General features: G+C 43.9%; 1 protein-coding gene across 1 annotated transcript; it reads left to right on the forward strand.

Annotated features, from left to right (window-relative positions):
• Positions 1-3,739: 3,739 nt before the first annotated feature.
• On the forward strand, positions 3,740-5,201 carry cldn26 (claudin 26). The gene has a single exon (XM_064353611.1). It carries the CDS (start codon positions 4,036-4,038, stop codon positions 4,687-4,689), a length of 654 nt encoding a protein of 217 aa, XP_064209681.1. The 5' UTR covers positions 3,740-4,035; the 3' UTR covers positions 4,690-5,201.
• The last annotated feature ends 10,260 nt before the right edge of the window (positions 5,202-15,461 follow it).

Genomic DNA, 15,461 nt, shown 5'->3' on the forward strand with positions numbered 1-15,461 from the left:
CAGCCATTCAGTGTGTTTGTAGTCATGCGGAAAGTTCCAGTAAACGCGTGGCAATGACACGGATATCTTGGTTCCCGTGCTCAGCTGCTAACGCTCAGCAGGGATTCTTCATAAAGAGAGAGAGAGGATGTCATAACCTCAGCGCTTTAACATTAAATGCTATGTTCCTGCAGTTTAACGGACAGATGCGTCACAGGAACTCAATTGTCCAGCTATGCGGATCTCCTGAGCTGAACCTGGAAGGGCACACAGAGTGTGGGCAGTATCTCGGTAGCTTGATGATCTCTGCGTATACAGCACACTGCAGCGCGGTGCGTACCGTACCGTACCGTACCGTAAAGGCCCGGGCAGGGCAGGGATGCCGAAGCGTGATGCTGCACACCTGCGGCTCGATGCGGGCCTTCATCGGCAGAGCTGGGCGGGCAGGCGGAGCCGATCTCTCGCTCTGGCTCCAAGCCGGGCCTCGCCTCCCGCCGGCGGCGGCGGCGGCGGCGGCGTTGGCCGCCCCGCGCCTGACCCGAAACGCAAGAGCATGAGCGAAGCCTCGCGCCGGGCCCCGGCACAAAGGCCCCCATTCTCCTCGCCTCAGACGGGACCGTAAGCCGACGCCAGCACCTGCAACTGGACCCCTCCAGTGCCCGGGCAGAGCACCGCCGTGCCCTGTGTGAGAGGGGAGGGGGGAGGGGGGCGGGCGGGTCGGCTTGCCCTCACCGCCCTTCCCTCCAAGGTGGCAGTGTAGTGTAATGGCTAAGGAAGTTGGTCTTGTAAGCCTAAAGGTCGCAGGTTCGATTCCCTGGTAGGACGCTGCCGTCGTACCCTTGAGCGAGGTACCCAACCTGCATTGCTCCAGTATATATCCAGCTCTATAATTGGATACGATGTAAGTCGCTCTGGATGAGAGTGTCTAATGCTCTAAATGCCCGTAAAACTAAACTAAAACTAAACTCCACTATACCCTAGTCCGCTTCGCCACGAGTTGGTGTTGAGTGTGTTGGTCCGAAGGGCTCTGTACGGTTGGAACGGAGCAGGGGGGAGCCGGAGGAAGAGACCGGGACGCAGAGAGAGGGTCCCTCGCGTTGGGGCTTTTTGGCCCGGGCCGCCTCGTCGAAAAACGACGGAATCTGAAGCCGGATACGCTTCAGGCCTCCTCCTCCTCCCGCTCAGCTTGACGCGGCCCTTTCTTTATCGTCCGGTGGCCCCTGCCACAGTTTCCACGATTTAAATCGGCCACGTTGGTAATTTTGTACCTGGCCACAAAGTTTATTTCCCGGACTGAATTACCTACTGTTTTTTCTTTTTGGGGGGGGGGGGGGTGGGTGAAGAGTAGGTAATCGAGGTCCTCTGGTAATACCAGTCCCGTGTGAATAATCATCATAGGAATTTAAGAACATTATTTTCTGGGTACTTTTCTTCGCATGTGGAATAACAATGGACTCTTTTGGACTTTTGTGTTTGGAAGCCGTGTCTAGTTGTCTATTGCCGTGAAACGTGCTACGGATTTTTTTTTGTAGCTACAATATCTAATTTCTGGGACGCGGTTTGTAATTGGGGTGGGGTTATTGTTTTTTTTCTTTTTGTTATCCCGTCAGATGTGTCCGGCTGAAATTACCCACATAATAAGTGAAAGATACATTACAGGTCCTCTGTGGATAAAACTTATCCCAGCGGAATAGGGCTTATAAAAATTATCTTCTAAATAGGCTGCTGCTGTATGCAAAAGCTACTCTCGTGCTAGTTCTTTTAACAATATTTAAGATGAATGTATTTAAGCGCAATGACAAGAATGTTCTAGATGGGTAAGCCTTGGGTTTACCTGTATAAAAATGGCATGCATTACATATTCAGAAAAAAAAAATTCCACAATGTACCATGGCACACGTTACATAATCCGCATGGTACCTTGCTCAAGTGCTGCTTTGTTCGTTTGAAGCACATGCACCACATGCCTGACGCAACCAGCTGACCCAATCCACAGTGATCCCACTGCTGCAGAGAACACCGCTTTGTCAATATTATCAGATTCTCTAATCAGCGATTGAGCTCGCCACTTCCTTCCTGAGAGATATGCTATCTGAGTCGAGCTGAAAGTGGGGGTCCCACCGGTCTGAACAGGATACCTAATGGCTCTGGTATCCGAGTGATTGTAAACCCTGATTGAAGGAGACTCCAGAGTCACATGGGATAATGGCGGACCCTATATTAAAACAAAATTAGCAGCCTCTTTCACCGGCCTCAGTTTGCTCAGATATTGGCCAGATAAGGGTTCACAATGTGGCCTTCAAGAAGGAAGAAGGGATCAATGTCAGTTGAAGCACAAGGGTAGAGTTTCCACGGAAACACTTGTTAGAAGTAAAATCATTTTGTTTTAGGAAATCACAGATAATACAAACGAAAAAAAAAACAAAACAAATGATGCTACCTTAATTAAATTAATTAAAACTATATTCCTTTATGTAAAGGACAAAATCAATGTTGGGGGCAACTGCTACCTCCAAGGTTCATTCCAGGCAATAGACTGCTTTTCTGCAGACTTTCATTAAAGCGAGAGAGAGCATACATTCCCTATTCTGAGTCAAGGGGCTAATAAAACCCCTGATAAGGTTTAGGACAGTGTTAACCACCCCCCTGTTCCTGGAGATCTACCATCCTGTAGGTTTTCGTTTCAACCCTAATTTTGCACCATCCTACTCTACTAATTAGCAGCTCGACAAAAATCTCTAGCTGTTAAATGATGTGCGCTTTGTTAGGGTTGGTGTGAAAACCTACAGGATGGTATATCTCCAAGAACAGAATAGGTTTTTGCTTAAATTTTTGCAATGGCTAAATGGTATCACAAAATACTTACTTAAACTAATTTGTCAAAAGTCAAGCGTGATCTTTGAACTGTGGTTACGGTGCAATCAAGGCTAAATGGGGTTATAGTTTGGGCCACAGTACATCGCCTCTATATATCATTAGTCATGACAATTAATTAAGAACAAAGTCAGGGCCAGGTTTGGTGAAGTATTCTGAACTCCTGGTAAGAATTAAATAAATAAAAATGTGAATTCTGAATAATTCACCTTGTAGTAAATCACAGTTTTAGCCCGAGAGTTATGAACAACAAAAATGTACTTTTAAACCATTTTATATACCATGATTTTTTTTGTTGTGTGAACTGCGTACAAACCGCGCTCTGAGTCCAGTTAAGCGGACTACGCACTATGTGTGTGGCAGGTCGGTTTAATCGCTTGCGGTCGGCGATGTAGATCCAGGAACCAGGTGGAGAAACCTCGTCACGTGTCGCGGTCTTTGTGTCTAGAATTGCTCCTCGCACAGACTGCCTATTCACGACGGGGTCACCTGAGACGCTTTGACAAATCGACCGATTTCCTCGAGTTTCTTTTCTGAACCAGAAAACGTGCAACCCAAGCCCAATCTCTTGGAGGGGGGGGCCTTATCGGGTACATCGGCAAAAATGGAAATCCATTGTGAATAATTAGCCACACAAGAGATGCCGGTGTGGCCCGCCTACATGGACGTCACCTTATTGGCCGCTTCCGTGAAATTTCACCGAGGGCTTTGTCCGCCCAACCAACCTCCCCCCGCCCCCTTTTTTTCCCTTTTTTTTCCAGCGTGTTCCTCGAAACTTGATTTGCTCACATTTCATCTCCCCCCCCCCCCCCTTCTTACCACACACCCCCCCCCCCCCCCACCCCCATTGCCAGGTTCTTGTGTTCGCACTCACCCTGAATACCCCGGCTGGATGTATCTGGTTTCACCTGAAAGGCTGGCCATTGTTCGCCGAGATGGTATTTATCGGCGTGACGAAACAGTGCGTCTGTTGTAGTACGCGATCGGGCCCGGGGGCTAGCCGTCGCTTTAAGAGTGCTGACGAGGAGGGCTGGACCGAGCCGACGCTGAGCCGAGCGGAACCAAGCTTCGCCGCCGCTCCTTCGACATTCTCTTAGCGGAGGGAGAGAGGGAGAGAGTTTGAGAGAGAGAGAGCGAGAGAGTTTGAGAGAGAGAGAGAGACGGAGGAAGACGAGGGAGAGGATGGTGCTGCTGACCGTTACGTGGGTGCAGAGGGTGGCGCTCTTCCTCTCGTTCGCGGGCCTGGTCATCACCTTCGTCACCACCCTGGTGCCCCTGTGGAAGTGCCTCAACACGGACCTGAACGAGATGGAGAATTGGTACGAGGGCCTGTGGCACACCTGCATCTTCCAGGACGAGCAGGGCCTGCAGTGCAAGGCGCTGGACTCCTTCCTGGCGCTGCCCACCGACCTGCTGGTGTCCCGCGTCCTCATGCTCGTCTCCGTGGGGACGGGGCTGCTGAGCGTCACCATCGCGTTTTTCGGGCTGGAGGGCGTGGACCTGTGGCCGGGCCGGCACGCCCTGAAGAGGGGCCTCCTCATCGTCGGGGGGCTGCTGTCCCTGGTGTCCGGCGTCACCACCCTGCTGCCCATCTCCATGGTGGCCTACGTGACGGTGGTGGAGTTCTGGGACGAGACGGTGCCCGAGATCGTGCCCCGCTGGGAGTTCGGCGAGGCCCTCTTCTCCGGCTGGTTCTCCGGCCTCTTCCTGTTCGTCGGCGGGACCTTCCTGCTGGTCTCCGTCTGCATGACGGACCGCAGCCACAGGCACACCAGCCTGCCCAGCTCCCTGGAGTCGGGGAGGAAACCGCAGTACCTGAAGACGGTGATTTTATAAGGTTCCTCCTTGAAGTGTCCTTGAAAACGCTCGCTTGAAATGGGTCTGTAAAATTCAGGAGTCTCGGTCTGCGCGTCGAGTGGCCGATGGCTTGGGGACTGTTGTGAAATATTTGAAGTCGCTTTTTAAAAAAATATTTCAAAGCCATATGTGTGTGTCCTTACAATGCTGAACTTCGGATTTGTTCGAGTGTGTCTTATTGTAAAAAAAAGAGTGCAATGAAAGCTTTTTGAAATCTTAAACCCACCCTAGGAAGCAAATGATGGTTATTTTTGTTTTAGTAACTTTGTGTCCTTTGTTGCATGTAAATCCAGTCAACTGGCCTGGAGCATATCATGTACCTGTAATTGCATTTTCACCATTTCTACTGATTTAAAAGCAATGATCCAATCTTCTGTTCTCTCTTTCTCTATTTCTAATACAACTGAAACAAAAATAAACCTGACGTGCACATTTGATGTTTCACAGTGAGCAAATTATGAATAAAATTTTTGATTATTTAAATATTGTAATTACGTTGTCAGAATTGTTCATTCAGTTGCGTCTGTAATTTTTCTTGTGAGGGTTGCAATTGCTACGGAAAGGGGGCAATTATTCACTTAGACACCTCTATTTTTTTTTGCCTAGTCAGATTTGAATCTCTTTGCCAATAGCTGGTGAATTGATTCTCTGTACTGAGGTAATCTGATGCTTGTTGAATACGAAGTTATTTAAACCCGTAGAATAGGTCTCCTCTTCACTTGCAGATTTCTGTGAAGCCGTTGTATGCGTTTAAGCTGCTCCACAGAAATCCCTTTTAAGACCAAAAGCGATACAAGAAATTATTTGCATTCATCCTGTTGTGGCTGGATAGAGTTCTATTGAACTATGCACCGAAGAGCCCAATGATTATCATGCATTCATTTAATTTCAAATAATAGACTTCACAGTCCATGGGATGTTGCACGACTTGGGACATTTTCATTTAGCTGTTGCACTCACTGACATAATAAAATGGATTTGTGCATTTAGCAGTGCGTTGCACATGCAGGTATAAGACTGTAATTATGCAGATCGCTCCACACACAGCTGACATTTCAGGCTGTCTGGCAAAAATGCCCTCCTCACACGTACTGTCGTAATCCAATGAGAAAATTTATAAACCCTCTGTGGTCGGTATCGCGTCACGGTGAATGCTATGCGCTGTATTGGCGGTTATTTTTTTATAACCGCGAATTATGTGCCACTGATCATCGAGCGGTAATTAGATTTATTTGCGCGTAAGTGCGATAACACTTTAAATAGAGAAATCTGCACTTGCGTGCTTCACCTGAGAATGTTACATATTTTTGGACTTGTTCTGTTCGGCATTTGCTACGAATACACCATAATTAAATTGAAAGGAGTTAGCAGGCTTTTCTTGCTGTCTATCCCTAAGTAAATGCAAGGCCTCATTCATCAGGCTTTGGTTTGGCTAATGTAGCCCAACCTGTCAAACTGAGAAACTATATCCTCTCACTACAGTAAAACAAAAGTTCTCATTATTTAAAACCGCTTTTTTGTTGACCTGCTTGTCTCTGAGTATCTGCTTATCTCAGCTTAAATGTGGTTTGGAAATCGTGCTTAAATAGACCCATCTATTTCTTTAAATTGTATAGCCTGCAATATAAATCATATAGCCTAAAGGTGACATTTTCCAGAAATCACAATAAGCTTTTGTTTTTCAATAAAAAAATTAATTATATAATATAGGCTTGCTGATGATAAGTACTGTCAGCAGCACAGTAGAACCCAGCCCAACTAAATAAGAATTTAAAAAATGGTTAAATTAATTATATCAGAAAGATAAATCCAATCTAAACGGACACTCCCATGGTCTGTCATTGTGCTGGCAGAGAGAAGGCAGACACTTTTATTAAATAATTAATTCTGGGCCATAATTCCTCTTTGTTCCATTGCACTCGGGGGTGGGGGTTGAGTGGGTGGAGGGGGGGTCGGCGGCGGTTGAGGGGGGGGCAGACCTGGGCCTGGTTTGGAAGAAAACGGGTTCCTTAATGCACATTTTGGCTCGGTGACACCGATGCAGAGATGTGACCCGACAGGAAAGGAAAGACTTGCTAATGTTTGAACAAACGGGGGGGACGACAGGCCTACCAGAGCGATGGAATGAGCAAATTTCCTCTCTCCCACCTCACAGGTCACACCTGTCCACAAAAACTTCAGTCTTTCCACACCCACCGTTGAGATGTCACTCTTCACATTCTTTCCTAACGTTTTTAACCCTTTAAGATGTAAGATCACAAACACGTAATTAGAATACTCTTAACTGAACATTCCAACGCTGATGCGACAGTGACCACTGGCAACTGAAAGCAATGGAGTTCTAGAACACTGACTAAGATTGCTTGGAGAAAACATTCCAAAAAACCGACTCTTCAAAGGGTCAAACAGTTGGGTTAGCTTAAAGCATTCAGTTGAACCAAGAATATTTATTAAATGAAACTGAGAAGCTAACGTACGGATTAATTACTGGTGTTGGCTGCCTTCCTCCACCTGTCCTGGGAGAGAGGTGATCGGCCGTCTGACTGGCCCTTTCAGCCACATATTCATAGGCCTGCTGTTTCCCCCTCTTCGAACTGCCAAGCAGCTCATCTCAGCCATCTGAAGCACAGTGTAATTCTCATTATGGCCAGCAGGCGGCGCATTGCGCTGAGACACACTTTGGGAGTTCCTGTACACGGGATGGAGTTCTAGTGAAGCGGTCTGGCTTGTCATGAATTCAGGGGCATTTTAATTGCTTTTTTTAAATTTAAATTTTCAAACGGTGTACAAGACAGCAATGTTTTATGTGGTGCCTAACAAGGAACTACTATAGAACTCTATTTACTGTATTGCATTTAATTCACGGTGCAGAGTGGTAAGACTCCGAGAATTGAGGTGAAGCTGTATTTTCAGTTGACCAACAGAGTTCTGCAGTTGCAGGTAGCCAATTCCACCACTAGAGGGCCAGTGAAGAAAAAAAAGACAAGTTGTGGAAGTGTGGCCAGAGATGGGAAGAACTGCAAGATTAACAGGCTGTGGATGTGAGGATCTGATGATGGATGGGTCCAGGGTCATAAATTAGATATAGCTGTGATTAGAATACACCACTGTGGAAACATTTTCACAGAGAAAAGAGACATGGGCTGATTTTCTGAGATTCAAAAACTGAGACTTTTCATTCATTTAAGACATAATCAATATTACAAAAAAAAAAAAAAAACATGCAGATAAAGGTGTTGTCTTAGGCTGACTTTCTCTCATAGAAAACCATGTTATTTTTAGGTCAAACGTGAACTCCAAAATTCAAGAACTATATATTTAAATTGTGGACTTTCATATAGAGAGATGTTAGTTAAAATAATGGACATGCCTAACAATATGAAGTAACAAATAAGAGGTAGGCCATCCTCCAAAAAATTATTACAATTTTATTTAAGCTCCTCTGAAGTTCACCTTCAGAGGAGCTTAAATAAAATTGTAATAATTTTTTTTTCTTCACTTTTTGGAAATGAGACTTATGTATTTTTCTATTTTCCGCTGAAACATATTTTTTGTCATACGTTTCTGAAAAAGGATTTCTATTCATTTATTTTACCGTTGTTTTCACATTAACATGATTTCTGATTCATCTGAATAAAAAAATGACATTTAAAATTTTTTTTGCATTTTTTAAGACATAAGACCATTGTTTTAAATATGCATAATAAAAATGTAACAACTTCAAATACAACAGTTCATATTTACTTGATGATTTTAACCAATTACCTTTTGTTTCTATGGAGATCCTTTCACAGTAACAAACTCTCCAGTCTCTAGTCAAATAATTGCATCTCTTCAGAATAAAACAAATCACAAAACTCATTCAAATCTTTGGGGTTAAGGGCAACTAGCATAACCACTCCAACGCAATAATTTCTGTTTACGGTCACCTCTGGTAGGGATTTTTATTTTCTCAGAGCCTATAAATTTCAACATTTATACACTGCAAACTTGCCAATCTGTACTTGTGAAATGAGTAAGATCTTGCTGGGGGTCAGTTAAGTCAAGGATGAATCTTGACTCTGCGTCCTTAACATTTCACTGTTGTTTAGGATGCACAATCTCTGCTGTAAACAAAGATCTTCTTACTATTTAAAAAGAAAAAAAAATATTTTCACATGAATCAGAAAATTTAAGAAGCATAAGCATTTTAAACAGGTTTGCACTGCAAGTGGCAACACATAACCAATGCATGAATATTATAAATAAACATTCAACACAGAATATCATTGAGTCTCAAAGCAAGTATTGCATAAGCATCACCTTAGCAGCACTCAGAGAATACCAAAAACTGAGACTGCAAATCAGTGACACTGGTTCGCGCTTCTACCTGACTTAATGTGCATCCAGCTATGGACATACACAAAAAATAACTGCCAAGAACAATGCTGAGTGCTTTCATTTAAAAAAAAAAATGTTTGACAGAATGAATTGATGTTTTAATGGAACATGGGCCTAAATCAGTTCATCTCTCATAATTTATGACCCTGGATGCACACTTCAAAACTGCTTATACCATGATCCTGATTTCACTTAAGGACTCTAAACAGAAATGTACATTTTTTGGTGCATAGCGTACCCCCCCCCCCCGAGGGCCCCCATACAAAAATTCTGGAGCGGGTGGGATTGGAGGGGAACACAGTATTAAGCAGTCAGCAGCCTGGGCAGCACATTAAAAGAGAAGCACCATCAGAAACTGCCTTCATGCAAAGTCAGAAGATCTAAAGCAGCTTCCGATCTAATGAGAATGCTCCTGGCAAACACGGAGAATTATACGGAGACGCCTCACAGCAATTACTCTGATGCCAGTTTCTCACTTTCTGTAGTTCGGCCTTTGTTTCGAATTCAAAGAAAGGAACAGCGAGTTGAATTCAAAAAGGGTGAAATACGGAGACAGAATTTTGCGTCAGAGTAATTATTAAAGAAACTCAGCCGGATTATAATTTAAAATGACTATACAACAGTAAAACAAACAAGCAAAAAACATGTCAGCTTTCTTCTCTTAACTGCCACATATTCAATTTCCTTTAACATAATATCAATACTTTGATATTATATTTCAGACGGAGAGTCTTTTTTGCACTCGAAATAAGCCAAGCAAAATGTAATGTATGGCTATTTTATCTTATCTTATTTTATGTCGTTATAGTACTGTAGTGTGATGTAACCAAATTCTGCAAATCTCAAAACCCAACACCAATTTCCCAGAGAAGCCCATTTCTGCAGCACTGCTGAGTCTTCCCCCTAGTGTTGTGTGTTGAGAGCGCTGGAATAATTTGAATAGGGGGAAATATACCAAGCTTTCTGACTTATCCACACCGCAGAAGGCACAGGGCTGACCCACATACCCACAACTCTGTAGTTCTGCACCCCCCCCCTCAAATCCATCCATCCCTCCCTCTTCCCCCCCAAATCTCTCTCCCTCCTGCCGCACACTGCCCCCCTGCAGTGCCGAGCGGGACTGGGGACAGTGCTGCAGCTGGGCTGCAGGGAGAGACGCAGACTTGTCTGCAGTTTGTCTGCAGTGAGAGCAGGGCTGGCTGCGCAGTCGCTCCAGTGCAGGCAGGCTGGATGCGCAGCCACTACAAACAGGCAGGTGGGCGGGCTATGCAGCCGGTGCAGCCAGTGTGGGGGGGGGAGGCAGGGGGAGTGGGAGGGAGGAGGTGGGGGGGGGGCAGGGTCTGAACTGGAAAATGAGTCCTCCGGCATGTGGAGGCGAGGCTGAAAGGAGAGGGAGGGAGAGAGAGAGAGAGAGAGAGAGAGAGGGAGAGAGAGAGAGAGAGAGAGAGAGAGAGAGAGAGGGAGAGAGAGAGCAAGCAAGGAAGAGAGAGAGAGAAAGAGTAGTAGTAGAGAGCAAGTGAGAGAGTGAGAGAGAGAAAGAGAGGGAGAGGTTGTACGAGAGAGCAAGAGAGAGAGAGTGGGAGAGAGCAAGCGAGAGAGAGAGAGAGAGGGGTTGTAGGAGAGAGCAAGTGAGAGAGTGCATGAGAGAGAGAGAGCAAGCGAGAGAGAGAGAGAGAGAGAGAGGGAGCGCTGTGTGAATTCTTGCTGTGTTAGCATCCCCCCAGCAACTCCATCAATACTGCATGCAGCTGGGAAACTGGCAAGGGTCCCTACCGCAACGCTGATACCGGGCAGCACTGAGCGCGCTCCAGCACCGCCTCCTCAGCCACTGCTGCTGCTTGTTGTTTTTGGATTTTTTTTGTTGTTGTTGTTTTTGTTTTTGTTTTTGTGTGTTTTTTCCCCCCCTCTCTTCCTTTTGGAGGCTGCGTCCCTGTCAGCAGCTATGCAGCTCCTGCTGTTTCCTTAACGAGGACAACAGAGCCGATCGGAGGGAGCAGCAGCAGCGGGACGGAGAGGCGCGGGGAACCGGAATACTCAGCCAGGGGAAGCGGTCCCGGCAAAAAGGGGGAGGGAATCCGTGGAGCAGGGGAGGGGGGGGGGCGGGGGGGGAAAATCTGTGCTAGTATGCTATCGATCTCAGCGGGACTGGGTGACCACTGGAAAGCTTGACTGGATCCCTGTGCACCTGCTCCTAAACGACACGGGTAAGCTGCCTCTCTCTCTCTCTCGCTCTCTCATTCCTTAACATGCTGTGTTTTTTAAAAAGAAATTGCTGTGTATTTGAAGTAACAAGAAGCAGGCAGTTGATTTTATGGGTCCTGTGTTTTCTGTAGTGCAGTGCCATACTCACGCACAACTGTACGAAAGTTATTGGCTCTCACAAGAGTTCGGATCAGTACCTTCATACTAATAGAGCTCTGAAGCAGCATAAACACACACACACTTTTTTAGGCACAGTTTCTTAACTACCTTTTATAATATTTAAAATGTATGTTTATTGGGATCTAATGTAACTTAAAAATCGACACCTTGTATTTGCGATTCATTTCCCAATAAATCCATTGATCGGATAGTTTTCCTGTTAAAAGACCCACTGATTTAATGCGAGTTGATGCCTTTCAGTGAAACGTCACTCAATTTTCCGTGACATCAGCTCGCTCCCAATCATCCAATCCAGCCGTTTTACAGGTAGAAAGCACTGGGAAGTGCGACTTTCCGTTTCCTAGATTACCAAGACAAAGCGAGATCAAAGAACTGTTTTCCAATACAGGCACAGAGTACTTTAAAAGGACATTATCTGCAGTTTACCCTGCATTCCTGGTCAGACTGAATGATATATAACTTTGTGGATGTACACACCTGCACATGTAACGTGGGCCACGTGATATTCCTATATGTCCTATCAAGTGCGTCATGGTTTTACAACTGAATTCCACAGCAGGTGCACGCACCTGACCTCCAGTGACCCATAGAAAAAGTTGACGTTTGCGACTTTAATTTCTTGAAGACTAGACGACCTCGGCTGTGTGTTCAAATCGTAAATTAGATCAGGGTCATGGGTCACTTCACTGCTGAGACTCCTTTCCTCATATTTTGTATGTATAAGCCAATATGGCAAAAAAAATAAAACGTTTACACACATAAGAAACAGGTTGCGTAACATGCTTATTGATCGAACCACAAATGTGCCAAGAAACAATAGCAAATTAGTTAACTTTCTCTCCCTCAATTGTATATTTTATGATATATCTTTATAGCTAGCTGCAGTTAGATATAGTTATATCAATTGATATTCATAATTGCCAGCATAGAAATGACAAATGAAAAGATTCAATTGATTTCAACAGTTTTGAGACACGTAGTGACTCACCTGTCGTTAAAATCGTAAACAAGCCAGAAAACACATAAAACCGAACACATTTTCTTCACATTTTTGAGCTTCTTACATTGGCAATCTGATTAGCAGTAATCCAATGTTTATAATAGGTTTGCTCTGTAAGATTGGAAAGCGTTGCAAAATAAAGGAAAGTCACTTAAAAGCCTCATGCAGTCACATAAAATATGACAACTGTTTATATTGAATAGCCTTTTCTCTTGTTTTCATAGATTATATTGTTCATAGATAATATTTAGAAGCCATGCCTCTACCGGTCAAGATTAAAGTAAAGTAGAAAGTAGAGAAAAACTTAAGAGAGAAAAAGTACAGAAAACATCTAATGAAACAAATTCCACTAAACACTGAGGTATGAAGCTAAAAACACAGAAAGAAGAAATTTAATAAAAACTGTGCAACTCAAATGCTGAAACGTAACAGTTGGGCAATGGGACATCTTTGGTTTAAAAAAAAATAAGGACCTACTTAGCAGAGATATTCTTCATATCTCTACATGAAACTTGTTACAGGAGGCATGAGCCTCATTATTTATCGTGCAACAGGAGAGATAAGTGTAGAGCAGAATCTGCTCATCAGAGCTAATCCCAAGGGTAAACTCTGATGTGAAAGTTAAGTCTTGTCTAAACGCAGTTACAACATCCGTTGACTGAGCTGTCTTTTTAAAAAAGTCTGTTTCGCAAGCAGCCATACGATACACTCTCAGGAACCCTTGCCCAGGTTAATCAGTGTTTCAGAGACCCGAAAAAGAAATAGGTGCAAAGTGAACTGTCAAATCATCGGATCCTATCTGTTGGCTTGTCATGAATAATGGTGCCCTTATCGGTTACGGTTCAAAGCAATGGGTGACTGACAGGCTAGCCAATGGTTAACTTTCCTAAAGAACGGCTGTTGGAGGATATGATAGGTCAATACATTGCTTGTGTGAATGCGCATTCCTGCGATAAGGATCAGCCACTCCTAAGTGTGCCCACAGTTTAGGGGAAAGCGATCCAGCTGGCACTGTCCATAGATGACACTGTGCTTAAATGTGATGAATATGGGAAATCATGCGTTGTGCAATATTGCCACTATATTATACCCCGGTGAACTGTCTCTATTTCACAGAGCTCCTGCTTTTTTAAAAAAAAGAGGCCCTATATCTAGATCTTAGGATGTCCTGAACTAATAAATAAAACAAAAAAGCTGCAGATTCTTGCAGGCAACTGCAGGTCTATCAGAGGCAATAAACAGGCTGGAACAGGCATGTGACTGTATGTGGATCGAGAGTCATGTCAGATTGCTATGATTCCAGGAGGTAGTGGAATTTCCCTATCCCCCTTGGGAATGATGGACATTACTCCAGGTCTAGATGTGTCAAATACTTTCTTGGAGATGAGCAGTAGACAAGTGCTGTTTGTTAAAGAGGTTTGTGATTTCAAGAATAGACTCAACCATCATATATTTCTGTGGATGACAGGGATTCACTTAATACATGATGTTTATTTAATAAGGAAAAAATAACAGTTTGCTCCAAAGGACATGTATTCATATCAATGTTCACAAGACTATTATTGGGGAATTTTGGATCATTACAACAGCTACTCTCTAGGAAGCTGGCAGGTAGAAGGGTCTAACTTAAATAAAACTTATTTAAAGGTATTTATTTATTTATTTTTATTTAATTTTCCTTTGGATTTAATTCCCCGTTCCATAAGCATGACTGTGGCCTGTCAAAACCTCAATATGATTTTGTCATAGATCTTTTTGTATTTGAATGGCATTTAATATTGATTTGGGTAAATTATACATTTTGTCAACCTCATAGTTTTTTAATAGGTTATTACCATGCTTAAATAATACTCAAATCTTTGTTCATAATGCACAGTTACATTCACAATACCCATGTCTAGGTAAAGAAGGTCACCGGGCTCACTTGCGCTAAGTGAACACGGGAAGGGCTACAACAGCAGAATCACTTCGAGCGGTAAATTCGTCCCTTATTCCGGGGGAAAGCTTCAGATCCGGGGGGAGGTTAGAGAAAGTGACAGGGCTGTTTAGGGGAAAGATTATCAGCCCTGCTTGGGGGACAGCCCCAATGCTAGGAACCCAAAATCTGCTTATATCCCGCCCCAGACCAAATCTACTTAACCTACTTTAGGGGTAGAAAATGCCCCAGCTCGCAGGAGCCGCTCGAAGGCAGCTTTTGTGATCCAACGTGGCGTTCGTTAAAATTTCATCTGCACCATATGACTAGAATGTGGTCTCACCCGAAGATGAATGGCAGTAAATAAGTAGCAGTGTTGGGCCCTTGTCATAGATGTGTTCACCAGGGCCCATTATTAGACAACTGTGAAAACAGGCTGAGGATAAATGTACAGTCAGATGGCAGGCAGCTTTGCTGCAGCTATTTTTTGAACATCAGACACCTCAATATGAAAATATGGAGAGAAAGGATGGATTTGTGGTTGCTATGGAGATTTTCATACAGAGCCTAGTTCTAAAAAAAAAGACAAAAAAAAAAAAAAAAAACCAAAAACCCAGAAAAACCAAAAAACACAAAGGAAACCATGCCCTGTCTTCACTTGAAGCCAGCTTCCATTTATTTAAAAAAAATTATTTTCCACATTTTCTCAGTTGGCATGTTCCATTGTAAGCTGTCTTTTAATTCTTTCTTTTAGCAGCAGGGACTTCGGTGTTGAGTGAACTCTCTACATTGTTAAGGTTTATTTATAATAAAACCTTTGATTGTCAAACTGGACTCTGAAAGGCTCTGGCTGTGATTTTTATTTTTGAATTTCCACTTGTTGCTGTGCTTAATATTCATACAGAGAGCAGCTATTGTGGTGACAAGGTTCAGAACACCAAAACCATTCTATGTCCCTAAGCTGGGCTGTACATTTCAGCTAAATTGCACAGCAGATTTTGTGTCAGGCAGATTACAAAGGACAACAATTTGAGAGAAACTCATGCTGTCTACTGCATGAATTTACTGAACCTT

This window comes from Anguilla rostrata, chromosome 10 (assembly GCF_018555375.3).
Source record: "Anguilla rostrata isolate EN2019 chromosome 10, ASM1855537v3, whole genome shotgun sequence".
Classification (NCBI taxonomy): domain Eukaryota; kingdom Metazoa; phylum Chordata; class Actinopteri; order Anguilliformes; family Anguillidae; genus Anguilla; species Anguilla rostrata.

Coding starts and splice junctions, on each gene's coding strand:
- cldn26 (XM_064353611.1), top strand. CDS start 4,036: ATGGTGCTGCTGACCGTTACGTGGGTGCAGAGGGTGGCGCTCTTCCTC.